This window comes from Electrona antarctica (genome assembly GCF_951216825.1).
Source record: "Electrona antarctica genome assembly, chromosome: 17".
Taxonomy (NCBI): domain Eukaryota; kingdom Metazoa; phylum Chordata; class Actinopteri; order Myctophiformes; family Myctophidae; genus Electrona; species Electrona antarctica.
Genome location: NC_136798.1, coordinates 18,290,886 through 18,318,745, shown reverse-complemented (window position 1 = coordinate 18,318,745; position 27,860 = coordinate 18,290,886). Strand labels below are relative to the sequence as shown.

The 27,860-nt window shown below is 44.2% G+C and overlaps 1 protein-coding gene across 4 annotated transcripts in view; it reads left to right on the top strand.

Annotated features, from left to right (window-relative positions):
* pak5 (p21 protein (Cdc42/Rac)-activated kinase 5) overlaps positions 1-27,860 on the top strand; it is a 139,982-nt gene that overhangs the window by 90,032 nt on the left and 22,090 nt on the right. For all 4 annotated transcript variants that reach the window (XM_079525522.1, XM_079525520.1, XM_079525521.1 and 1 more), the window contains one exon: positions 22,675-23,550. In XM_079525522.1, the coding sequence (XP_079381648.1) occupies positions 22,675-23,550 (876 nt within the window). The remainder of the gene's footprint in view (positions 1-22,674; positions 23,551-27,860) is intronic.

Sequence of the window (27,860 nt, the reverse complement as noted above, 5' to 3'; positions counted from 1 at the left end):
ATGAAGGGAGGTGTTAAAGGTGGGCTCTGGGGGACTTCAGAGAAGGGCATGAAGGGAGGTGTTAAAGGTGGGCTCTGGGGGACTTCAGAGAAGGGCATGAAGGGAGGTGTTAAAGGTGGGCTCTGGGGGACTTCAGAGAAGGGCATGAAGGGAGGTGTTAAAGGTGGGCTCTGGGGGACTTCAGAGAAGGGCATGAAGGTAGAGCAGTGGTGCTAAAGGTGGGCTCTGGGGGACTTCAGAGAAGGGCATGAAGGGAGGTGTTAAAGGTGGGCTCTGGGGGACTCCAGAGAAGGGCATGAAGGTAGAGCAGTGGTGTTAAAGGTGGGCTCTGGGGGACTCCAGAGAAGGGTATGAAGGTAGAGCAGTGGAGTTAAAGGTGTGCTCTGGGGGACTTCAGAGAAGGGCATGAAGGTAGAGCAGTGGAGTTAAAGGTGTGCTCTGGGGGACTCCAGAGAAGGGCATGAAGGTAGAGCAGGGGTGTTAAAGGTGTGCTCTGGGGGACTCCAGAGAAGGGCATGAAGGTAGAGCAGGGGTGTTAAAGGTGGGCTCTGGGGGACTCCAGAGAAGGGCATGAAGGTAGAGCAGTGGTGCTAAAGGTGGGCTCTGGGGGACTTCAGAGAAGGGCATGAAGGGATGTGTTAAAGGTGGGCTCTGGGGGACTTCAGAGAAGGGCATGAAGGGATGTGTTAAAGGTGGGCTCTGGGGGACTTCAGAGAAGGGCATGAAGGGAGTCCCCCACAAGATGTGTTGATATACTGCAGCATCGCAATCAGTTTAACCACTTTTACTGTGTTTAACATTGGCTATTTGAAAATAGCTCGTTGTACAAGTTTTCTGAAATTATATTGAGAGAAATTGGTAAAGTTTGACACACATTACAACACCACAAATCTTGTATGACTGTCCCTGGACCCTGGTACCAAATATTTTCAGATTTGGGGTCCACAGCCAAATACATACCAGTTTGGGGGTCCAAAGCCCCCCCCCCCAAACTGTTTGAGAACCACTGCATGTGTACACTTGCTGAAGTCTACCTCATAATACAGAATGTGAATCACTGGTACTGACAATTAGCTACTCACATGAATGAGATATCACACTGAGTTCAGTCTTCAGAATGTTCTACTGTTACACTCATTGAGGCTCACCGCTTAGCTGCGGTTCATTACATGGGTGTACAGTGCCCCCGTGTGGCCAAATAGGGAACGACAACGTGCTTTCTGCTGTTCTGCTGTGCAGTGGTTCTCAAACTATTCATTAATCATTTAAAAGACCTCCAGAACTCTGAAAGAGTACACAATGTAACACAATGGACCCATAAGTGGTTCCATTAAGATAAGATCTGTATTTGTCACTGTATGAAACATACAATGACATTTCATTTAGTGCAACCATAACACAGCAGTATCAACAGAGGGAACAAGGGACAAGAAAGAAACACTGATGGGGCAACTTCATGGCGTAAACTGTTGACTGTCCAGTCAAGTCATCTCAATCCATTAATAACCCCTTCTGGGCAGGAACCTCTTTTGGTGTTTTAGGCATTTTGTTATACTTTAGCTATTGAAAAATAGCAGATCTACAAGCTCATAGCGCGGCACCCGCGCTACAAGCTTGTAGATCTGCTATTTTTGAAAAATTGTGAAAATGTGGGGCAAATCTTTGAATATATATTCTTTCAGAGAACGTTTTTAACTCAAATCTTTGCTTCAGATTGGGGTCGGCGGCCAATTACATGTATTCTTTGGGAGTCCTTGACATGAAATTGTTTGAGAATGACATAGATAGCACGAAAAACATAGATTTTTCAGAAAGCTGTCAGGATTTAGAAGACATTTGTAGAATCGTCCTCAGGTCTAAATGGGTTAAATACACTATGATGCACCATGAAAAGTAGTAAAATACACAAAATAAAAGAAACAGAATAGTGGGGACCACAAAGCTCATATGATTAAATAGAGAACAGAGTTCAAAGTTCATGTGCAAGTTCATCAATCAATTATTCGCACACTTACAGAGTGTAATACAGGATACAGCCCTGGCTGTAAGAGTCCATTTGAAACCCCCAGAAGGAACCCTGAGGTCCCTGCACCACACTTTGAGAAGCACGGCACTATAGTGGAAGGACGGTTCATAAGGAAGTTGACTTTTGTTATTTTTATGCTATATAGGTCAAGCAGATACAAGCACTAGTGGCTCAATCACATAATAATGTTATCTTTTTTTTGTGACCAAGTTTTTATTAAGCATTTTTCATTTTCATTTCAAATCCCCCATCGCCCCACCCTCCCCAAGGTTCCACTTATCGTTGCAACAAGAAAAGACATTTCATCAGTTAGTTCGACATTTTACAGTATATAGGCATATTGGCTGGTAGACTTAATAAGATTGAAAGGTGGGCATACATTACATACATACATACATACATACATATACAAAATATGATATTATAGTTGTGCTTTGACCTTTTCTATCGCATCTGTAAGTGCTTCAATAGACTGCCTTTTTGCTCCATTAGCTCTCGCAATTGATATTTCCAACCCTAATACATTCAGAAATAGTATTTTCCATTTTTTTACAGAAAGGCTATGAGGAGGTTTCCATCTAGACACCAGGAGATTTTTTGCAGCAGTAACTCCAGCAAAGAATACTTTTTTTTGTGTGACTGGTAAGGAGAGTGTGGAGTCATCATTCAACAACAAAATCTGAGGGAGACATGGTACCTCGATTTCAAACAATTCAGATAAGGTCCTAGCTACTCGAGACCAGAATGTCTTGACCCTGGAACATTCCCAAAACATATGTATATATGTGCCCACAGTTCTCAATGGGCACAAGGTGCATACAGGGTTTGGTACTAATTGAAGTTGACAGCGTTTTCTTGGAGTTAAATAAAATCTGTGTATTAGTTTATAATGCATCATCTGATGGTTATAATTGCGAGATGTTATAGTAATGTTGTTCCACACTCTCCTCCAATCCACATGTCCATAATCTTTCAGGTCTATATTCCATATTGTGGTAATTCCCATAAAGTTATTTGACATTTTTTGTAATTCTCCATATACGTGAGAGACAAAACCTTTGTTAATATCGGAGGTAACCATTTCGATAACTGGATGTTTGGGCAAATTATTGGTCCAAGGCACTCCATATGTACGCATTGCAGTGCGTAACTGTAAATAAAAGAAAAAGGAGGAGCCAGGCAGATTATACTTGGATTTGAGTTCTTGGAATGACATAAGTCCATCATTGCTCATCATGTCTGGAAGTATGTTAATGCCACACCTTTGCCATTGATGGAATGTAATGGGTCTTTGGCCTATGAGTAATTGATTGTTCCTAAATATTGGCGTATTCTTGTGCCATGGGTTTTCCCATTTAAGTATGTTTTCTGTACGTTTCCATGTTCGGACGGCATGAGCAATAATAGGACCAAAACTCTCTATACAGTATTCTTCAGTCAGGTTACAGAGCAAGGTATCTTTCAACAAAAATGGTGATACAATATTTTTTTCTATCTGAACCCAAGGCGTCTGGCCTTCGTCTGAAAACCAATGTTGCAAAGGACGAAGTGTAAAAGATATGTAATACAGTTCAAAATTAGGTAAATTTTGTCCTCCACACTCCTTACTATGTTCTAATAATGTTATCTTGATACTGAAATTATGGTTATTGTTAGGATTGTCCCGATCCGATCACGTGATCGGAAATTGGGGCCGATCACGTCATTTTCAAATGATCAGATCCGGAGCAAAAAAATATGATCGGGACAGCCCTAGTATCAATATTATATTCATATCATGATATACCTAATTCATGCAACACTTTTCAATACTTTCAAGGTTATTTTTTAAAATATTTATAAATAGCACATATACAAGTCGCAGATGTGATGTCTAGGCTGCTTGCTGTGTGTGTGTGTGTGTGTGTGTGTGTGTGTGTGTGTGTGTGTGTGTGTGTGTGTGTGTGTGTGTGTGTGTGTGTGTGTGTGTGTGTGTGTGTGTGTGTGTGTGTGTGTGTGTGTGTGTGTGTGTGTGTGTGTGTGTGTGTATGCATGCATGTGTGCACATGTGTTTCTTTACCTTGAGAAAAAGGTAGAGAGAGAGTGGGACAATGGAAGAAGGCAAAGTAAAGTACAGGAGTAGAAAGAGAAGAGAAGAGGGACTTGAAGGAGAGGAGAGTATAGTAAACGAGAACCCTGAACCCAGAATTCCTTCTATTTCCAGGTACTTTATTTTCACATACAAGGAATTGGTCTAAGATTAGTGCCTGAAGAGAGGAATTGATGAGTGCGGTCTAATGGCTATAGAATGTGAAAACAGGTGAATGGTACAGGGTGCTGTGCTGTGCTGTGCTGTGCTGTGCTGTGCTGTGTGTGTGTGTGTGTGTGTGGGTGGGTGTGTGTGTGTGTGTGTGTGTGTGCGTGTGTGTGGTGCGTGCGTGCGTGCGTGCGTGCGTGCGTGCGTGCGTGGTGGAAGACAGGACTGAGATTAATGAGCGCTGGTGAGTAATTGATCTCTGTTTGGCTGCTGTCTGTCTTTGTGAGCCTGAGTAGAGTGTAGAGTAGAGAGTTGAAGGGAGCTCTCTCTCTCTCTCTCTCTCTCTCTCTCTCCCTTGCTCTTCTCTGTCAGGGTGTCGGCAGATCGAAATATTTCCCTGACCTGACAGTGATGGGGAGTTGTCCAGAAACTTGATTGGAAAAGACAAACCAAAGGCATGATGATAAACTTTGACCTCCGCCTGATGAAGGTCTGACCGACCGAAATGTTCTATACAATTCTGTAAGAATGACAGTGTGCAGGATTCCAATGTTTTCCTAAACTTTTACCTCCAAAATTATTCCCAGAGTTTAAAATGTGTTTAGTTTGGTATAATCGTCTAGTTTCTTTTGGCATAATAATAGTTTGGTCCGTCCATCTTCCTCTATGATTCTAACTCTAGCGAGAACCACCGGAATCCGACTCTGGAAAATAATAATAATAATAAACTTTATTTATAAAGCGCTTTTCAAAACAGAGTTACAAAGTGCTTTCCAGTGGCATATAAAAAGGCAATACATCAGTTTAGAGGCACTTACTGGAATAAAACAATAGAAATAAAGCGTTACAGCATTACACAGAAGAAATAAATAAACAATACAAATACAACAATTCCACATAATGAAGACAATACAAAAAAAACCTAGGGGAAAGCCTGTGTGAATAGGTGTTTGTTGGTGTTGCTTTGTGTTGGTGTGTCGTGATGCCACCGCAGCCGGTCTCTTATCTCTCCTTGGTGGACGCACATGACAGCGCTGTGTCATTCACACATCTCCAGCATGATAGCTAATGGTTTTCCCATGCAGAAATATCATGGTTCAGTAGATCTAAAACCTGTTCATGTATATATGCCAAATTGATGCCGCGGACCTGTTTCATGCCAGGGACCCCCAGAAGAGAGGATTTGTGTTAAAAACAAATCTAATTCATGCAACATTTCAATACTTTCAAGGTTATTTTTTAAATAACCTTGTTCATGCCAGGGACCCCCAGAAGAGAGGATTTGTGTTAAAAACAAATCTAATTCATGCAACATTTCAATACTTTCAAGGTTATTTTTTTAAATATTTATAAATAGCACATATACAAGTACACTGTGTGTGTGTGTGTGTGTGTGTGTGTGTGTGTGTGTGTGTGTGTGTGTGTGTGTGTCAGTGTGTGTGTGTGTGTGTGTGTGTGTGTGTGTGGATTCCTGACGAATCCCAAGGACAGACACACAGCAAGAGGCGCTCAGGGTCTCCCCATCGTCTCACTACAGCCGCATGGTACTGTATGCGTACTGAATACACATGCACACCAGATGCGTGCATATCCGCTTCATGCTACTGCACACACACACACACACACACACACACACACACACACACACACACACACACACACACACACACACACACACACACACACACACACACACACACACACACACAGAGAGAGAGAGAGAGATAGATCACATGACATAATGTGGAGGAAATGTGCTGTAAAGCGTTCTTCATAAAATAGCTCCTCCAGGTCTCTTGACCTCCGTGCATAATGTGGAGTTAGCGCTGGGGTTGAGTAATTGGATGGAGCGGCACCCCATAAAGCTATTAGAGATTAAAGTCTGTACACACGCAGACTCATGCACCTCACATCCACGTTGGATTCATGGATCTGGATCAGTGACGCCTCTGTTCTGGCCCAGCCTCATTGTCTCCACCAGGCCGAAGGTCCGAAGGCATGGGGAGAGAGTATGTTTTGCACTCCGTCCGTGTGTGTGTGTGTGTGTGTGTGTGTCCGTCCTTCCGTCCGTCTGTGGACAGCTAATCTCCGGCACTGTTAACCTGGTCGATGCCAAACTTTGCACACACACTCCCTGGATGCCAACGATGAACCTCTGCCCCACATTTTCCAGAACGGCCTGTTATAGCGCCACCATGAGGCAGCTTTTCACATTTTTTACCTAAAACTGCACCGATCTGCGTGAAACGTTGCATGCGCACTCCCTAGAGGCCAAGGACAAACCTTTGACCTGCATTTTCCGCATCTGCCTTTTATAGCGCCACCAGGAGGCCGACTTTTGTAAAACCCATTTTTTGATATTACTCCTCCAGATTCTGTCCAAAAATCTCACAAATCGTTACACAGTATCTCTATGGTCATGTGCTCAAGTCGGATCTGTCCGATATTTCATATTCCATCCTAATTGGCTATAATTGGCTTTCACAGTTTGCACGATTGCCCCGTTTTGAACAAAAGCCTCAAATCATGAACGCAGCATGCAATTTACGTGAAATCTTTCACACATTTTCTTACTAGGCTGAGGAATATATCCCACCCTTTTCACATTGGCCTGTTATAGCGCCACCAACCGGTTGATTTTTGCAAAACACATTTTTGGAACAAAATGCCTCAAATCATCCAATTGCCATCAAAGGCGTATGAAGAAATGGCACCCTTTTCACATTGGCCTATTATAGCGCCACCAGGAGGCCACAACCTGACCTGCCCTGGTGGAGACCTGTGCCCCTCGGGGCACTTTTTCTAGTTTATACTTTGTTATGGCAGCGTCACGTGCCGAAAATATCTATAAGCTGACAAGGATGATTACAAGTTCTGTTGGTTTCAGCGCGTTACACCGTCGTACTACGTTGCATAAATAGGCCATAATAGTCTGGGGACCACCATGGGTCAAAATGAGCCCTTACGTGGCTGTAACTGAGTGTACAAAAGGAACACAATGGACCCGCAAGGGTCCATTTGGTCGTCGCGGTCTAGTCCATAGAGTTGTATAATTAGGTCTAGTCCAGTCTTGTAGACAAGAGGCACTTACGCGTTGGTCACCGAAATGGGGCGTGGTTATAAGCACAAGCCGTATAGAGTTTAGAATGTCGCTTCCGGGCCCCATGATACTAATTAGGACTCTGTTCGTTTCTGGTCAAACAGAGTCAGGGTGCTGCTATTGTGCATGTTGGTGCACCAGTGGGTCTCAAAGTGTCCTTGAGTGGGTTCCAAATGGCCCCGTACAGGCGTGTAACTCTGAGAGTGTACTAATGTTTTGTGCCAGCCCAGAAGAGAAGATTTTTTCCAACGTTTTTTCCAAATCTCCCAAACATTTTCACTTGCAGATCTGTTATTTTTTATTCGTATAAAAGTGGTTAAAAATGATTGTGAACTACTTTTGCTGAGGGCCCCCTAGAACCCCCCAAGGACCCCTGGGGGTCCCCAGACCCCACTTTGAGAAGCACTAGCTGTGGCACAACTAGCTGTGGCACTAACAGGCGAGGAAGATGCCCTCAGGAAACGAGCCAGTCTATTAATCACCGTAGTGCTCACAAATCCTTGTGTCCAATAATAAATCCCTGTTCGCCTAAAACCTAATCAGCGCCTCCGCTAATAACGTGTCAGGATTCCCAATTGTTCTGTGAAAAAGTCATGTAATACGTGACAGGTAGGCTCAATCTGCCCACCCCTCCCCCCCCCCGTACTCTGATGCGAAGTTATAGTTTTGACCTCATTATTTCTTTGAAGTGTGTGTGTGTGCATGTGTGTGTGTGTGTGTGCGTGCGTGCGTGCGTGCGTGCGTGCGTGCGTGCGTGCGTGCGTGCGTGCGTGCGTGCGTGCGTGTGTGTGTGTGTGTACATACCAGTATTATGGATGCTGGGGCGGCAGTGGCTCAGGGGTAGAGTGGCTGGATGGTAACCGCAAGGTTGCCAGCTTGAACCTGGGCTCCCCCAGAGTTAGTGTCGAAGTGTCCTTGAGCAAGACACTGAACCCCTAATTGAATTCCTCCTGATGTGCTGGTTGGTGCCTTGCACACACACAGACACACACACACACACACACACACACACACACACACACACACACACACACACACACACACGGCAAACCACACTAGTTGAAAGAATGAAATAACATCTTTGCAATAAAGAAGAAAGGAAAAAAGCAACAGTGCACACACAAACACACGTGCAGCACACATGCGCACAACACACACACACATACTCAAGTAGCGCATTCAGTGTCCTGCCAGCCATAGAACATAGCAGGGGTGGGGATTTTCTGGACCCACTGAAAAATCAGCCATTCATTTTTCCCTTAGATATTTACAACAATATTCAATTATTTTAAGCCTAGAATCAAGCCATCCAGGATCCTGGTTAGTCATGAGCATTGATTCTGTGAAAAAATGTAAATTGCTAAACAAAGGGTATTTATAAATGTAGTATATCATATAATTAAATATTCAAAAAAAGAAAATTCACAGAATCAAAGGTTTTATTTATGATTCACCAGGATCCTGGACGGCTTGATTCTAGGCTTTAAAATAATTTATATAAATATTTGTTTGTAAATCTCCATGGGAAAAATGTATTGGAGAGCTTACAGTGAGTCCAGAAAACCACACACATATGCTCTATAGCTTGCCATAGCGTCCCATAGCTTTCAAGGTGTAACCATGGCGACCGAATCTTCAGGTGTTGAAAACGCCGATAAACAGCAGAACAGTGCAAAACGGATTGTTATTTTGTGCTTGTGCTAATGGTCCAGCCTCTGAGGAGATCCGGGCATGCAGAACAGACACATTTTGATGACAGGATTTATTTTTGGTGACCAGTTTCGGGGACAGAGGTTTGTCCATTTAAATGTAGGACGTATGTACACCATGTGTTACTCAGTAAATTGCAGAAGAGGGCAGTAGAGTCTAGACTTACAGCACAATGACTACAGCAGATGAGCTACACCTTTGCTTCCTGCATTGCTACACAGCAATTCCAGCCGCAGATTGGTCTTACTGGGAGGCAAAACTGCGGCTGTGGAATACATTGGAGTTAATGAGGGCCAGGTGGACCAGCTTAGAACAAGCGCTATTTCTGAACAACTGTGACCTTGTGAAATACTTCGCCCAGGAAAATAAAATACATTGACACACGCATTGCTTTTGCTGTGGGCTTATTGCTTATCAATGTATGTACCTTTTTCTGTCCCAGAGCACTTGAACAGTGGTTCCCAAACCTTTTCACGGCAAGGACCCCCACATTTGAAAAGATATGCCAAGGACCCCCCATAAGAGAAGATGTTTACGGCTATAGCAGTGATTTTCAACCATTTTCATTTCAAGGACCCCCAGTTTGATATGCAACAGGATACGAACCCCCATTTTTTGGCATTTCTATCTCAGACCACAATTTATATTGTAAAATCAATGTTAATTTAACTGAGTGTACAAATGGAACCAAATGGACCCATCGGGGTCCATTTGATCTGCCATCAGACTCGGGAGACTATTTTGTGTACAATTTCACCCCATGTCTGTAATGAACATTATGTAGCACCTTTCACAAAATCTTGAATCCTGAGTGCATACAGTAAGATTATTATTATGTAGCTGTTCCTTACCAAAATAGCGTTTTGCTGTTTTCCTTTGATTCATTTGATGCTCTGTATGTTCCTGTTAATGTGAACCATTCAGTAATATTTTTAAAAGATGCATCATTATGCAGTCCTCATGACATTTGTAAGGCTGACGCAAATGTCGCAATTTGTAAGGCTAGGCCATGCATGTTAAATCTGATGGCGACCATTTGCAGAAGACTGTGTGTGTGTGTGTGTGTGTGTGTGTGTGTGTGTGTGTGTGTGTGTGTGTGTGTGTGTGTGTGTGTGTGTGTGTGTGTGTGTGTGTGTGTGTGTGTGTGTGTGTGTGTGTGTGGGGGGCGCGCGCGGCGCGCGTGGCGCCCGCGATTATTGGTCCTTGGACAACAATTGCATTCAGTGTGTTTCATTCAGTTGCTTGTTAAGTTGTTAACATCCAGCAGAGGGAGCCAGAGGATGAACATTCTCACTGGCCTCATCTTCACTGTAGGCCATGCAGGGGAAACCTCACTACTCTTACTTACGAAAACATTGTTTCAATATTTATGAAACCCACAGACAGACTTGTGCACTTTTACTTTCACTGTCACTTTTTTTTTCTAAGAAAGAAATTGCCGATACAAGCTCACAATGTGTCACATTGTTGTGAGCTTGTACATTTTTGCTACTTTTGTGTGACACCGTAGTGTGACAAAGTGGGGCATTCATTTAGTAGATAGTATATAAAATGATATTTAATAGAAATATATAATCAGGGAATTACCAATTAAATATTATTTCTACAAAATGTTGCTGTCTTTATACTTGCATATGTATTCGCATCGCGTTACGAAAACCCTTTTCGGAACTACCCCCTGCGTTTGCCTTCAATATCCAACATGTCTCTTGTAAAGTAATAGACTATGTACAGTATGCTGCAGCACAGTTCATAGCGAGGTTGTTGCGGTCTGCATGTTAATAATGGGCATTGATTGAGGAGCCGATCAGATGGGGGTGAGGGTGGAGCTGTTCACAGATGTGTTAATGTGTTTCTTAGCTATGCTTGTTGATTCTGAATAGAAGCCTTCTATTCGGATAGTGTGAATGAATGAGTACTTTAGAATACATTAGGATTAGGCTACGGACGACTGTATTGTATTGTATTGACATCCCCCCCGGGGAGGTATTGTCATCCCCCCCGGGGATGTCATTATCCCTTTAATGTGTTGTATTCATGTCTGTTCTTAGACTTTTAGGAGAATATAAAAACATCTGCACGCTGTTTCATAGCTCCATAGAACTTGTATTAATGGCGCAACGATTCAACCTTCAGGTCTTCATCATGAACGTTTTAGACATTTAAAGACTTATTAACCCCCAATACTTAGTAACCTGAGCTTTCGCTCAGTACTTGGTCTGCTTTTTTCCCTCTACACCAAATCTATTTGATCTCGTCAGAGTAGCGATAGCGGTTCAAGTGGAAGTGGTTAATAAAATCACACCTGTGTGAAGTGAGGGGTGCTCTTATCACACATCATCATGCATCATCTCATTCCGGCCAATCACAATTTGCGTCCTCACCTTCGTCTTCAATGTTTGTGTTTACGCCATGCCAACACTCAAAACTGGCCGTTCATTATCAATGGCATTCAATGTTTGTGTTAGGACAATGTTTGTGTGCCCCTAAAAAAAATAACATAGTAACTCTGAGGACCCCGTTGGGGTCTCGGACCCCCTGTTGAAGAGCCCTGATGTACAGACGTATAAATCATGTACAGGGCAGTACAACAGCAGACACTTGAAGGAGAGCGCTGAGCAGTGTGTCTGCTCCTGGCTCTCAAGGGCCTTGTGATACCATCTCCCTCCCAGACAGCAGCACCGCGTTCAAAACTGGTCCACCAGGCCAGCTGTGTGTGTGTGTGTGTGTGTGTGTGTGTGTGTGTGTGTGTGTGTGTGTGTGTGTGTGTGTGTGTGTGTGTGTGTGTGTGTGTGTGTGTGTGTGTGTGTGTGTGTGTGTGTGTGTGTGTGTGTGTGTGTGTGTGTGTGTGAGAGAGAGAGAGAGGAGAGAGAGCGTGCGAGAGAGAGAGAGAGCACGCCACAATCTCTGCAGTGTGTCGTGACAATCAGGTCTACAGACTTTGGAGTCTGCATTCAGGTAGAGAGCGAGAGAGAGAGGGAGAGAGAGAGAAAGAGAGAGAGGGGGATAGTGGATGGATGAAAAAGGACAGAGAGAGAGTGAGAGATGGATGGATGAGAAAAAGAAGAGAGAGAGAGAGAGAGTGATGGATGAAAAGAGAGAGAGAGAGAAATGAGAAAAAAGACAGAGAGAGAGTGAGAGATGGATGGATGAGAAAAAGAAGAGAGGGAGAGGGGGATGGTGAAAAAGGACCAAGAGAGAAAGAGAGAGAGCGATGTGTAAGAAAAAGAAGACAGAGAGGAGTACAGGCTAATAGACGCCTTAACAGACGACGTCACATTGATAAGTAACAGCATGCGTGCGCATACCGGCAGCACAAGAACCCTGCCTCTCATAAGATGCAATGGAAAAGTTCTAACTGCACTCACGTGTAAAACATGCACCATCAAACTTTCAGATGCTGTTTTTCTCCCAGTGTGGAGGAAGAATGATTAGGATTTTTATTGCGATCGATCGCCCTTGAAATATATAATCCTTGGTTTCTGTTGTGTTTGAACAATAATAGCAATTCAAATCAGTTGTCCTCAAAACCACACCTCCAGTCGCTGTCATAAGAACGGGAGGTGCGCTCATGATCACATCACGGCAGCAGAGCCTCACCTGCAACCAATCAAGTATAATTTATGCTTCGTCCCGCGACGGTGTCGCGCACGCAGACCTCTAAGCTCACAACAATCACATCCGCGATGCGATGTGAGCTTGTACGTATATCAGCTGTTCTCTGTGCGCAATACTGTTGAGCTTTGAAGTATAAATGTCTCCTAGGGTGCACCTCACTAGCCAACTCACAAGAGGAGGTTGAATGGACTGAAACCAGCGCTCCCCAAAACAACAGGTTTGGAGATCAATTGGGAATTGATTACATGAAACAGTCACCCGTGCGCCCAGTCCCAATGTTTGTAAACAGATAATTGGTCTATCATACATCAAAAATGTAAAAAAAGAAAAGCCAGCGACATTCCCGTTCTGTGGAGTGTAGATTAAGCCTACTTCCTTAAAGCACGATTCAGGTTAACTCTTTCGGCGCCACAGCACCATCTGGTGGAGGGCTCAGAGCGCCGCACATGCATTTTCAAGCTAGCACCTTTAGTTTCAACGCTGATTTGGAAGTCAGGAAGTAAAAACCCACTATGTGACATGTCCCGCGATTGTCATTCAATCCACCCAAACATACTTTTTGTAAGCGAGATACTATCGTTTCGAGAAATCAGCCGCAAATCAAGCTTGTTTTGGGCAAAAAAGAAAAATCTGAGATATTTCCGTTCTAAAATCTGCGTCCCCATAGACAGCATAAGCCAGCAGATTTTCCATTTCCGTATATATATATTTTTTTCTAAAACTACGATGTCCTTACAAGTATAGAGTAATACACTGCGTGCATGCGTGCGTGCGTGCGTGCGTGCGTGTGTCATGATGCAACACTTCAGTCAGAGTCAGGACACATCATGTCATACATGACCGTGATCTCTCACAGTTTTAACAAATGAAAATAATCGAGGACTTTATTACTGCAGTGTGTGTGCGTGCGTGCATGTGCGTGCATGTGCGTGCGTGCGTGCTGTAGGCAGGGGGTTGTCCAGAGTGGGTTATGTGTTGTACTGGGAGATGCTCTGCAGTGGTAGTGCGTAATGGGGCGCAGCTGCATGTGTTTGTGTGTGCGTGTGTGCGTGTGTGGTAGGTGATGGGTAGTCAAGTGTGTTTAAAGACACCCGAGGGGGATGAGATACACATCTGCCTCTGTTGCAGCGTGTGTTCGTGTTTTATGATTGTGTGTGTGTGCGTGTGCGTGTGCGTGTGCGTGTGCGTGTGTGTGTGTGTGTGTGCGTGCGTGTATTTCAAGTAAGAACTAACAGTCAGCAATAAATATACTATATTTGTTATGCTAGAAATACATTTCCACATCTATCTATCTATCTATCTATCTATCTATCTATCTATCTATCTATCTATCTATCTATCTATCTATCTATCGTGTCTGTCTGTCTCTATATCTATATCTATTCATCTTTTGATAAATTGAACAAGGTGGACCCTCTTGTAAACAAGTGTAATGCTTTATTGGGTCGTCCACTCACACTTAACTTCTTCTTTGTATTGTATTGTATGTACTGTAATTCTGCAAACTGTTAATACATATTTCAATCAATCAATCTATATATACGGTATCTCTGTATCTATATATATACAGTATATATATATATATATATATATATATATATAATAATATATATATATATATATATATATATATATATATATAGAGAGAGAGAAAGAGAAAACAATGTAGTCTTCTAATGTAGCTTAATGAAGGAATAACGTGATCCAAACTTAAACTACACTTTAACTATGAAAACAATGTTGTGACCCGTCAAACATTTTCCAAACAACAGCCAAGGTAAAATGTCAGGGTAAAGGAGGCGGCTACCAGCTACCCCCCTCCCCCCTGCCTCTGTCCATACTGGGACCCCGCTGTCCGTCCCGGGACCCTGCTGTGACTGTCCCGGAGGGGGAGTTTGCAGCTACGGAGTCACAGGAAGGGCACGCTCATTAATTACCTGCCTCTCTCTCCCTTTCTCCCGCTCCTCCTTCCATCCACACACACCTCCCTTCATTACCAGCAAGGTTAATCCCCCCTTATCTCCCAATGAGCCTCATTTTTCATCTCTCTCGTTCCCTTACTCACACCCCGCTTTCCACATCCCGTTCCCTCGCTCCATCCTCTCTCCAGTTGTATTCCCACAATGTCTCTCCCTCACTCTCTCCTCTCCTGTTCCTGTTTCTCTGACTTCATAATCCCTTTTTTCACCCCGTTTCCTTCTCCCTTTTGTTCCATTATTGTATTATGTTCTCTTCTCTCCCCTCCCCTCCCCTCCTCCCCTCTCCCCCACTGTGCTTACCTTGAGGTGTTGAGTGAAGGAGGAGGAGGAGAGAGAGAGAGAGAGAGAGAGAGAGAGAGGAGATCTATTACAGCTTATCACTAAAGGACAGGCCAACGCTGCGCGCCGCTGAAATATGGCTGCTGTCACAGCGACCGCGGAGCACCGGACCCGGACAGTGATGCTCCCGGTGCTGTAAGAGCGAGGGAGAGAGGAGAGGAGAGGAGGGAGGGTGCGCTATAAGGACCCTAATTCAAATTAATGGAAAGATTCTCAGGCTTGATGGGGACCGTTTGACAGTGATTTGGCACACAATTAACCTTCTCTCTCTCTCTCTCTCTCTCTCTCTCTCTCTCTGGCCCCTGTTCTAACCTCTCTGCTTTCATTTTCTGCCCCCCCTGCTCTCTCTCTTCCACTCTCTCTCTCTCTCCATCCTCTGTACCTGTCACGCTCTTTGACACACACGCTTATTGATTATGTGGCGAACGGAGGCGACGTTTTATTAGATAATGTGATGCTCCCTCGCCGTTGTCCGACCAATTGAAATCAGCTGTGACTCAGTGGCGTGACGGGAAACCTCCGAATTTGCACACGTGCGATAACGGCCTCGTTTGCAATTTCACCGCAAGCTTTATTAACACAGAGGACTGACACGTCACCACAGCAGCAACCACTAACGTCCTTCAGCATCTTCATTCTCTGCCTTTTCATTTCTTTCTTTCTTTCTTTCTTTCTTTCTTTCTTTCTTTCTTTCTTTCTTTCTTTCTTTCTTTCATGGTTGTTTATACCACATATTATACCAGTGGTTTTCAACCCTTTTGATATCTAGGCCCATTATTTATTGGGCATTAGTACAGGCACAGGGCTCACTTCCTTCCTGGACTACAATCCCCATAATGCTTTGGTCCACTGCTCCTCCTTGTGGATAGGGGGAGGGCTGTCTTACTCAGACAACATGTAGTCCAGGAAGTAAGTGAGCCCAGTGTCCATGACATCATGGAGCCCATGGACACTTTGAAATACTGAAATATCTGAAAACACATTGCCTACAGAAAAACCCCAGGAAAGTGTTTCTTGTCTCCCAAACATCATTAAAACAAGATCTGGTTGCAAAAGGGGTGAAGTGGCCCTTTAAGACCCATTAAGACTGGGAAAGCATCCGTGTCATTTTTAGATTTGAGCTAAAAAGCATTATTTTATACTTTGACTATTAAAAAATAGCAGATGCCCTGAGGGCGAGAAGCGCACGCACGTGCATGCAGGGGCAGCCTTAAGGATCGGGAGGCCCCGTTCATGACGTGATAATTTTAATAATTAATAATAATTATTGTTGTGTCAGTGTGTATTACCGGACTTCAAAGCATGAACAGCATACAGCACAGCCAAGTAGAAAAATACACAAAAGCAGCTACATTTCAGCAATTAGCAATTACAAACAAACAACACAGGTCAACGTGACATGACAGGTCAAGTACCTGCAGTGATTATTAGCTGCTGCCAACTAGTGGTAAGTGGACATACAGGATGGGGCTGAATAATTGACAAGGCACATTGGAAGGCTGCGATGCAATGCAATATTACTACTACTACTGCTGCTACTACTACTACTACTAATAATAATAATACTAATACTACTACAAATAATAATAATTACCAAAAAATGATTAAAAAAATAAATAAAATTAACCGGGAGGCCCCTGGAGGCTCGAGGCCCGTTTCAATTGAGACGATTGAAACATATAAAATATAGGCCGCCACTGCATGCACACATCTGCCTGGGTGACGGCAGACTGCTGGGTGAGTGCTGGTGCTTTGGCATGGGGGTGTCAGATCAACATCTGCCTGGGTGACGGCAGACTGCTGGGTGAGCGCTGGCGCTTTGGCATGGGGGTGTCAGATCAACATTTGGAATGAATTCTGTACATGAAAACATTTGAGCACCACTGATATAGAAACATACGTTTTTCAGAAAACCTTTAGATTTAGAAGACATTTTACCTAACGGAAAATAATAGCACCCTAGAGGCCAATTAGAAAGGAATATTCTCCGTGACCATGGTATATAAATTAAACCGTGGGTATTCATTATTCAACAGGGGGAACTATATGAAATCTATGAAAACGTTTAATCGCGACAATATTTTATATAATACATATAGTGGGGGGTCCCTGCTTTGTCCCTTAAGGGACAATGTTCGTCAACTACCTTTTTTCACTGACGAAAACTAAATGGAAAGTAAATGAAAACTAAGCTATGATGACTAAAACTAAGACTAAATAAATACTGTATATTGACAATTTCGTCAACAAATTAAAAGTCATTTTACACTTGGTTGCATGCTGAAAATATTTTTTTAATATATTTTCAGCAAGTGTAAAATCAGCCATTACGACGGCATTAAGGTCCGCCAAAATACATTTTACTCGACTAAAACAAATGTAGATTTTGTCGACTAAAATCGTATGATATTTAGTCGACTAAAACGAGACCAAAACGAAAACATTCCAGGCGACTACAATGGGACTAAAACTAAATGAAATCTATTCAAAAGACTGTGACTAAGGCTAAAATCAAAATGTGCTGTCAAAAGATGAACCGTGACCCGGTGCGTGCGTGCTGTGTTTGCTCTGTGCAGGTGCACACGTCTTCTCAGCCTCGGCTCTGTAGCACACCACTGGAACATCTGTCCACTGCGTGATCGATGTCCATGCAGTGACCTGTTTAAAAAGCCCTTTCTGTTTCCTCCCCTCGCCTCGCCTCTCTTCCACGCCTCGCCTCCTCCCCTCCCCCTGCCCTCCCCTCCTATACCCTCTCATCCACCCCTGGGTTCCACTTCTAAAAGGACAAAGCGCTGCATCTCGAATCGTCACAAAGCTTCTCTATATATGATCTTATCGCATTTGTTTTTACATTAAAATTCACACTCGTTTGAAGTGAGGGGCGCCTGGTAATGTTTGTTTAAGTTGCTGCAAACAAACTTTAAAAGTCCGTAGACTTGGCTGCCACATATGATGTCACGTTTAGTGCTCTAAACATTAAAAGTCCATAGATTTGGCTGCCATATGACGTAATTCAGAAAGGCAGACGTTGGAGGGCCCTCAAAAACAATTAAAAATTGGCAATTTTTTCAGAGAGAGTCTACATTTAGCAAATGGAAATGTATTTAATCCAATGTGACCAGAAGCAATGATAAAACAACTTATCCTGCACCGGTCATAAACATGAGTAACCCCCCTAATCCCTCCCAGCAAATCGACCTCTGCCTCCACCCCTCTCCTCCACCTCTCTTCTCCACCCCTCTCCTGAGTCTCCTCCACCCCTCACCCCCTCTGCCTCTCAGCTAGACTGTACTCATTGGTAGGTTTACAAGCGGTTTCACCTTGGGTTCCAGTTCACAGCACCAAACATCCTGGCCTCTCAGAGAGACAGAGAGAGAGAGAGAGAGAGAGAGAGAGAGAGAGAGAGAGAGAGAGAGAGAGTTTTAAAGAGTAACGTGCTGGAGGATGGAGAGCTGCATGAACGAGAGGGATAGAGAGAGAGAGAGAGAGAGAGAGAGAGAGAGAGAGAGAGAGAGAGTGTGGAGTGATGCAATGCATTTGGTAGAAATAGAGTTAGTTGAGCTGAGGTTTCATACGTACATAGATGGACAGAAAGAGACTGTGTGTGTGTGTGTGTGTGTGTGTGTGTGTGTGTGTGTGTGTGTGTGTGTGTGTGTGTGTGTGTGTGTGTGTATTGGGGGATGGGGCTGTCCTGTGTTAGCAGCGAACATGGAAAGCTGATGATTATCGCAGCTTTTCTCTGGCTCAGCACATGTGACATGGGCGAGTAGGACACGTATGACAGAGAGAGAGAGAAGGCGTCTGTCAAAGTGTGCTGATACGACACTCTTGGTGTTGACTGTTGAGAGCCCAGTTCAGATCACTCTTGGTGTTGAGAGCCCAGAGAGCCCAGAAGAGGGAATAGAGGAATGGAGAGGTAAAGTGACCGTTAGAACTTTTTTGATCCTGAGAGAAAACTCAGGTGTCAATGTCATACAGTAGCATTACTGCAGTAGGCATGAAACACGGATACCGGTAAGAATAGATAGATACACAAAGTAGTAGGATAACAATAATACAAAAATAAGAAGGCTCAAAGTGTGGCCTGGCCATCTGCACTTGGACTGCCTGATTTAGCATAATGTATGCACTATAAATAGATAAATGTACAATCTACCAACAGACAGTTATTTGACCATACAGTACATCTATAAATCATGTGCAGACTATTGACAGTGGATATGATGAAATGACACACACATACATGGAAACGAAATCGCAACATACAGAGAGAGAGAGAGCTGCGTAATGGTGGCGCCGTGAGGTAACTGAATTTGATAGGCAACCAACTGTAAATGGTAAATGGTGCATTTATATAGTGCCTTTATCCAAGGCGCTTTACAGAGATTGTGCATTACATTCACCCACTCACACACACACACACACACACATTCATACACCGATGGCAGCGGAAACCATGCAAGGCACCAACCAGCACATCAGGAGCAATTAGGGGTTCAGTGTCTTGCTCAAGGACACTTCGACAGTAACTCTGGGGGAGCCCGGGTTCGAACTGGCAACCTTGCGGTTACCATCCAGCCACTCTACCCCTGAGCCACCGCCGCCCCTCTGTGGTGTGGTGTGGTGTGGTGTGGTGTAACGCGACGGATGTGTGTAGTCTGTATAGTCAACGGCGGGCATGTGCAACAGCGACATTGCCTCAGACAAACACACATGCAGACACACAAACAAACATGCAGACAGCGACATTGCTTCCCTCAATTATATGTTAGATGTACAGTATGCACTACAAATAGATAAATGTAGGCATAAGTATGTACAATCTATCAAGTTATATGACCATACAGTACATCTATCGATCATGAATGGATATACATGTGCAGACTATTGACAGTGGATATGATGTGAGGCTCTTATGTACAGTGTCATCCAGCTAAACACGGAATACATGCAACTACGTATACTGTACAGTCAATCTTCAGTGAATATGAGCAGCATCCAATCAATAATTGACGGTGAGTCCTTTACAGCAGTTAACCTAAGCAGGCCTCTGATTAGGATTCTAGTGTACATCCCAGTAGACCATGAGCACAACTAGCAGAGTCATTAATCATTCAAATCATCAGTGTTAATTTAACTCTGAGAGTGTAAAAGTGTAAAAGTTTTTGAGGACCAAATGGTCCCAAAAACTCTAAACTGTAGGGCAGAAAAGTGTCACCAGACTGCTCTGTCATTGTTAGCTCACACCTGTTCTATTGTCTCTGACTAAATAAACCCCCTGCAGTTCGGCATTAGGACGTGACTTCATCAAATGTGTTCTGCTGTGTTATGACTACAGCTTTATGAAGCTATACTAATAATAATGTTCTGGTCAATAACATTGCCAGCTGGAAGGGCTGTGCCTTGAGATAAGAGTTAGAAAACACTCTGACGCCAATACAGAAGTCATATCTGAACATTTTATTGCTAAGGAATAAAGGGGTTTACACAGAGTTTGTCTTGGCTTGAGGTGCTAGTGACGAAACAATTAACAGTTAACACCTCTGACGAGGTACAGGGACACACAGTTCAGGACTCAGAGATGCACTCAGCAAGTAGATTTTGGGGGGGGGGTTTCTGCCTTAACCTGTTTAGACCTGAGGCCGTAATCTAAAAAACAATGTCTTATAAATCGTAACAGTTTTATGAAAAATGTGTGTTTCTATGTCAATGGTGCTCAACCTTTTTCATGTCAAGGACCCCAAAAGGGGTTCCCGTCCTGGATGGGTAAAAAATAAATTAAAAACGTTGAAATGGTCATAAAGAGGATGCATAGGAACTTGAAGTATACTTTGTTGATTCCATTGACCCAAGCCACAACACAGTCCATTGATTGCTCATTAAAATAAACATGCTCTGAAAATGAAAATGACTAATTACTTTAAAAAAGTGAGCAATACCCACAGCCATAATACTAGAGGGAGCGTGAACAACGATCTGGTGCCACCCATTTATAAAACAAATATGGGCAAATTCACCTTCCAAAGCACTGCTACCCAGGTGTGGAATGCCCTCCCCCCATCCCTCAAAACAAACAAATCTCTGGCTTCCTTCAAGACAGGCCTAAAAATTCACCTATCAGCAGGTCAAAGGGAGAGGAGGTGATCGCCCCAGCCTCTTTATACTAATAATCCCCTTCCGATTAACTTCAGCCCCAACCTATGCATACTGTATATTTCATGTTTAGAGGAAATTGATATGCTGTTATATCAACTGTTGTTACTGTGTTAAATTATTATTCATGTCATGTGTGAGTGGATGGGACCCGAATGGAAACAAGGCCGCAAGGTCTTTCTTCGGTGAAATCCTTTTTCGGACAAAAAAAATGCCTGACTGTACATTGTGCTGTTTGCATTTATATGTTGCCTAATACAATATTCAATAAAAAAAAAGGCCCACTCATCTGACCGCTTAACACGTCTGTTGGCTGCTGTGTTAAGTGGTCAGAAGATTTGACAGTATTATGCATTTAGGCATTGCGTGCACACGCGCACGCACGCACGCACGCACACACACACAGACACACACACACACACACACACACACACACACACACACACACACACACACACACACACACACAATTGCCATGTAAAGTGCTTAGTTGAATGTAGGAGGGCATGAGAACCACCCACATGCGTTTATTCACTCACTGTAAGCATGTGTGTACTGTGTGTGTGACTGTGTGTGTGTGTGTGTGTGTGTGTGTGTGCGTGCATGCGTTCCTGTGCCTCTTTCCACATGTGTGTGAGTGCGTTCACGTAGCCTGCCGAGCGGCCGTAACAAATGTCATGACTATTAATTTAACCCGATCATCAGCCCACTGAAAGTGAAGCTAATCCGTAGCGAGGGAAATGGGGCAGGAATTAGCTGTCTCAATCTACCGCTGCTCTCCTCTTAACATCCAAGGTATCTCTGCTGTCATGTATGTTTCCATACATTCTTTTAATAATAAGCTCACGGCATACAGCCGTGGTGTAGAATCGATGCCTTGCTCTCTCACATTAATAATTTAGATGCTGGCAAGTGATGATTCACCACTTAAGCACTGTATACTTTGTCATACGACAAAAGGCGAAAATATCCGACGTGAGCTTGGAGATCTTCTATTTTTGCTATTTTCTAAATTCAAACATTTTCATTATATTTCTCCATTATTTTCTTTTCATGTTTTTTGTATTATAATTTTTTTGAGATTGTTGGACGTTTTCGCCTATATGACATGCCCAAAATGGGGATGCAAGGCTGAAAGTGGTTAATTTAATACTTGTCACATATATCTCTGATACACGTGAATTGAAATTCCAGCTGGAACAGTCTTATGGTGCGTGTTCGAGACAGTGAACAGCATTGGATCCAAACACGGTGAATTCCAATTCACTGTTCCTTGCTTTCAGGCAGCCTGATTGGCTGGCCTGAAACAAAAAGGCATCGCAACCCAACGTATCAGGGTTATTATTTTCGAGACATCCATCAATCCAAACATGAGTAAGTTCTCCCGTGTATGTTTGTGTGTGTCTGTGTGTGTGTGTGTGTGTGTGTGTGTGTGTGTGTGTGTGTGCGTGCGCGCCTGTGCGTGCGTGCATGCGTCTAACTGCGCGCCTGTGCTCGCTTTCTCCCGCTATAGACCATCGTCCGAGGGAACCGGCCCCCCAAAGACGCCTCCATCAATGGCCTCCTGGAGGATTTCGACAACATCTCGGTGACGCGCTCCAACTCCCTGCGCAAGGAGAGTCCGCCGGGCGGCGGCCACCAGGCCGGTGCCGGGGGTGCCAAGCCCCCGCAGGGTGGCCACGCCCACCCGCCGGAGGAGAACGGCTTCAACCACTACTACTCCCGCTACTCGTGTGACCTGGACCCCGTGTCCGGCCGGGACTTCCCCCCCATCGAGGTGGGCAAGCCCAGCTTCTCCTCCGTGGACGGGGACTGGTCCGTGGGGCGACACTACCACCGCTTCCCCAAGCAGAACGGCCACTCGCACCACCACCACCACCCCATACGCAGCCACTTCTACCCGGACGCCATGCCCCAGCGGTCGGACTACGGCAAGCTGCCGCCGGACTACCACGCCTATCTGGAGAGCAAGGCGGGCCGCTCGGCCGACGAGGCCGCGTCCACGGTGGGCAGCGGTGTGGGCTCCAGCGGCTACTACCGGGCGTCGGTGGGCGGCTCCTCCAGCCAGGACTACCGGGACACGTCGGTGGGCACGCCGTCCCGCGCCTCGCTCCACAGCGAGCAGATCAACTACCCGGACAGCGAGTGGAGCTATGGCGCGCTGAGGGACAACGAGTACGCCACACGGCCCAAGAGCTCCTACGTGGGCCAGACCAGCCCGACGCCGGCCATACGCCAGCGGTCCCGCTCCGGCTCTGGGCTGCAAGAGCCCAGTGTGCCCTACGCCGCCGCCGGCACCTTCAAGAATCCACCTCAGGCCCATCCGTACAGCTCCTACACGTACCCACGCCTCTCAGAGACCCTCGCCAACTCGCCCACTCTAGCCAAGGTATACACGTCTGAGATGTACTCAAACTGTTTGAATGCATGCTTGTCTGGTCTTTCCTTCACTAGTCTCGCGTAGCCAGACAACCATTCCACAATCTCTATATAGAGTCTGTAACTACACCTGGGTCCGAGTAAGGAAGCTGCCATTTTCGTTCACGAAAATATATTTAAAAATATGTTTTTATTTTTTTATTTCCTTTTCTGCTAAACAACAAGCTATATATTCTCAGGTGATTTCTAATTATATTGTGATTCATTTGCGCAACTGTAAAGATGAAACGGAAGTCGGGAGGAGGCTCCACTTCCCCTTTATATTTTATTCATGATCAGAGCTTCCATTGCTCCAGACTGTATGACGGAAGCATTTGAAAATTGCGAGAGGCAACAGTCTGGCAACGCAAGACTAGTCCTTCACTGGATATATCGCCCTCTTATAGTCTGTTTATGCTGTGGTCTGTCCTTCACTGGATATATCTCCCTCTTATAGTCTGTTTATGCTGTGGTCTGTCCTTCACTGGATATATCGCCCTCTTATAGTCTGTTTATGCTGTGGTCTGTCCTTCACTGGATATATCGCCCTCTTATAGTCTGTTTATGCTGTGGTCTGTCCTTCACTGGATATATCGCCCTCTTATAGTCTGTTTATGCTGTGGTCTGTCCTTCACTGGATATATCGCCCTCTTATAGTCTGTTTATGCTGTGGTCTGTCCTTCACTGGATATATCGCCCTCTTATAGTCTGTTTATGCTGTGGTCTGTCCTTCACTGGATATATCGCCCTCTTATAGTCTGTTTATGCTCGTGGCTCAAGGACACCAAAGGTTCATTTATAGTGCAGTTCTTTAACCTGTTTTGTTTCTCATCCGTTGCTGGTGACGAAAAGGCAATATAATGACCAGTGATTTACCAGCACTGAGGTCACTGGCAAACCTGGAGAACCAGTAGAGAGAGGATTCCCCCAGTCCCTGTCACCCAGCTACTGTACTGTAGAACCAGTAGAGAGAGGATTCCCCCAGTCCCTGTCACCCAGCTACTGTACTGTAGAACCAGTAGAGAGAGGATTCCCCCAGTCCCTGTCACCCAGCTACTGTACTGTCTCTGTCTCTCTTCGACTCACTGTCAGTTTCCCTCTTTCTCTGTTTTTCTCTGCTCTATCTGTCTCGCTCTCTCTTTCCTTGACTCCATCTTTCTTTCTATGTTCCTCACTGCCTATTGCACACTCTGTCTGTCTGTCTGTCTGTCTGTCTGTCTGTCTGTCTGTCTGTCTGTCTGTCTGTCTGTCTGTCTGTCTGTCTGTCTGTCTGTCTGTCTGTCTGTCTGTCTGTCTGTCTGTCTGTCTGTCTGTCTCTCTCTCTCTCTCTCTCTCTCTCTCTCTCTCTCTCTCTCTCTCTCTCTCACCCCTTGCTCTCTCATTCTCTGGCTGTCTCGCCGGCCTGCCCAGTAGATAGATGGTGGCAGCCGCTAATCTAGTCTCCCCCGGTGGAAGCGGGCTCTAGCACATCCAGTATTACCCCGCTGCGGCTGTCCCTCTCTCTGAGCACCCATCAATTAACACTACACACACTGACCATGAAGCAGATAGCCCTGAGAGAGGGCGAGAGACACAGACACAAAGAACGAGAGAGATACGTGGAGACAGAGGGAGAGAGAGAGAGAGGCACCGAGAAAATAAGACAAGATAGGGCGGGAGAGGAAGATGGGAGAGGAAGATATATGGGCGGAATAGAGAGAGAAAGAAGGGGGCTGTTTAGATTATATTAGGTGGAGAGGAAGAGGCGCGAGAGAGAGAGGTCCCATAGAGCTGAAAATGCAAACATGTCATACTGTACAATACATATACACATATTGTGTTTCAAACTACGTATACACAACATACACATTTAAACGCGCTTTTTTTGGTCTTGGTCACCTTTGTAAAGTTAGTTTACCTTACTAGTGATTATGGCCACTCAAAATATATTGTTGCCTGTATGACTATAGCATAGTACTGTATGATTCAAGGAAGAGATCAATTGAGATTAGATCAAACGATATCATACAGTATAAAGCGGACTGCACACTTTCTATTACAGTATATCTCCACGGACGATAGGCTATGATCTCCCTTTGTGTGTGGCTCATGTACGTATAAATGTATTGGTACTTGTAAAACACTCTGTGGCGTTATTCGCACAGCCGTCTCGTGCCTGTGACATGCTCCGGTGAAGCACTGCCAGCAGCTATTGGAGCCTGGAGGTCACAGAGAACCCATACAATACAGCCACGGTTCCAAAAGTGGGGTCTGGGACCCCCAGGGGTCCTTGAGGGAGTTCCAGGGGTTAAATTAACATTGATTTTACAATATAAATTGGGGTGCCAGAGATAAAAATGCCATTAAATGGGGGTCCGTAGACTAATGCATGTCCAACTGGGGGTGCTTGAAATTAAAATGGTTGAGAATCACTGCTAGAGCCGTAATAAAAATCTAATCTTATGGGGGTCCCTGGCACAACTTTTCAAACGGGGGTCCGCAGGCTAATAAATGTCAATTTAGGGACATGAAAAGGTTTGGGAACCACTGCAATACAGTCAATGAAAATCAGCGACAAACAAGCTCTCCATTCATCGATACCGTTAACCATCTGAACCCCATGGTTGATCCATCCTCAGGGCTCCACGCTAGTGTCTTGTCTGTTTTTGCTCCGCATTAAATATCTTCGCTGAAAATCTTTTTGCAGATCTGCAAGCTTACAACACGTCACGCTGCAGCATATTGTTAGCTTGTAGATGTAGATCTGCTATTTTCTGTGAAGGTTCAAGGTTTTCCCCCCAGAATATGATGTGATCCTTGGGTTTAAGTGGTTAACGCAACAACCGCAGCACAATTTATGGTACACCCAATTAGACTAGTAATAAGGTGTAATTAGAAATAATGTTTGTTATTAGAAATAATGTTTTTTATTAGACAGAATCACAGAAACAAATGCAGTTATACCCTAATCATACACAATTATCCCCACTATTATGTTCTGATTTAAAATCGAATGAAACTTTTTATTGTCACATCACAGCTTTACGTGTGTAAAAAAAGAAGGTGAAACTTGATCGTCGTACAAGCTCACATCATTTTCAGTTTTCAAGAAAAGGGTAAAAAATAGAGATAGATAGAAAACAGGAAAGAAAACAACATGTCAAATATTTCATTCTATCATAAAATATTGACAGTATACTGTACATGAGGTGCATATAGTGAAACAAATTCAAAGAGCAGCAGATGTAGTAACGCATATTTCCAACCTAAATCTCATTGTTCTTTGTGAGAACATTCTCATCACATGCCTCTTCACATCATAACAATGCTATTATGGGGGGGAAATGTTAAGTTTGTGCAGTGTAGTAGACTTTTTTATATTTGTTTTGGGGGTTTTATGCCTTTATTTATAGGACACTAGACTGACAGGAAATGGGGAGAGGTGATGGGGAGTGACACGCATGTGAAGGTGGTCGTGATTGGGAGTTGAACCTGCGACACGCTGTCTGGCTACAAATTACATCTGGCCACAGTAGTTGTTTTCCATGTGTCTGAATGAACAACGTGACCACTAGGGGGCTGCCATACTAGGTGTGTCATAGGCTCAATATGTCAGTTTGTCACCTCCTCCTTCACATTCAATAGATCCCGTGATCTTTTGTGACCAGATGTAATTTTACTGGGGTCTAGTTGGACTATAGTAATAAAGAACATTTTGTAAAATATTTAGCAACTTGTTTGAATGCCCCCGTCCCCCTGTCAAAAGTAGCTAAAATCGTTAAAACTAAAGAATGCACCAAATGAAAGTTTAACACTAATCTTATACTTTCTCTAATAACAACCTAAAACATGAACCTAGGTTGAAAACAAAAAACAAAGTTGTCCTTTAAATATATTGCCTGGCTTTATCATCATCCTTTGACTGTCGTCGAGATCCACGTCTTTCCATCGGGTCCTGTCAGCCATTGCTGCTCCCAGTTCTTGGAATGTCAGTCCTGTGTCCCTGGAGATTGTGTCAGGATATGTATGAGGCCTGGTTCCTCTGGACGATTGGGGGAGCCGCCATAGCAGGATATCTGATATTACTTGATCCTTGGAGCGGTAGCAGTGACCAGCAAAGATCGCTCTACGACGTGCTACGGTTGTTGTTATTGGTGGCAGTTCACCATAGATCTGCTCTTTGGTTGGATGAGTCTGTCTGGCTTATGACTTCTCCAAAGACGAAATCTGGGCTTGGTGCAAAATTGGTCGTGAACAACTCCATTACCATGATGTTTACAGGACAGAATATGTACATCAAAA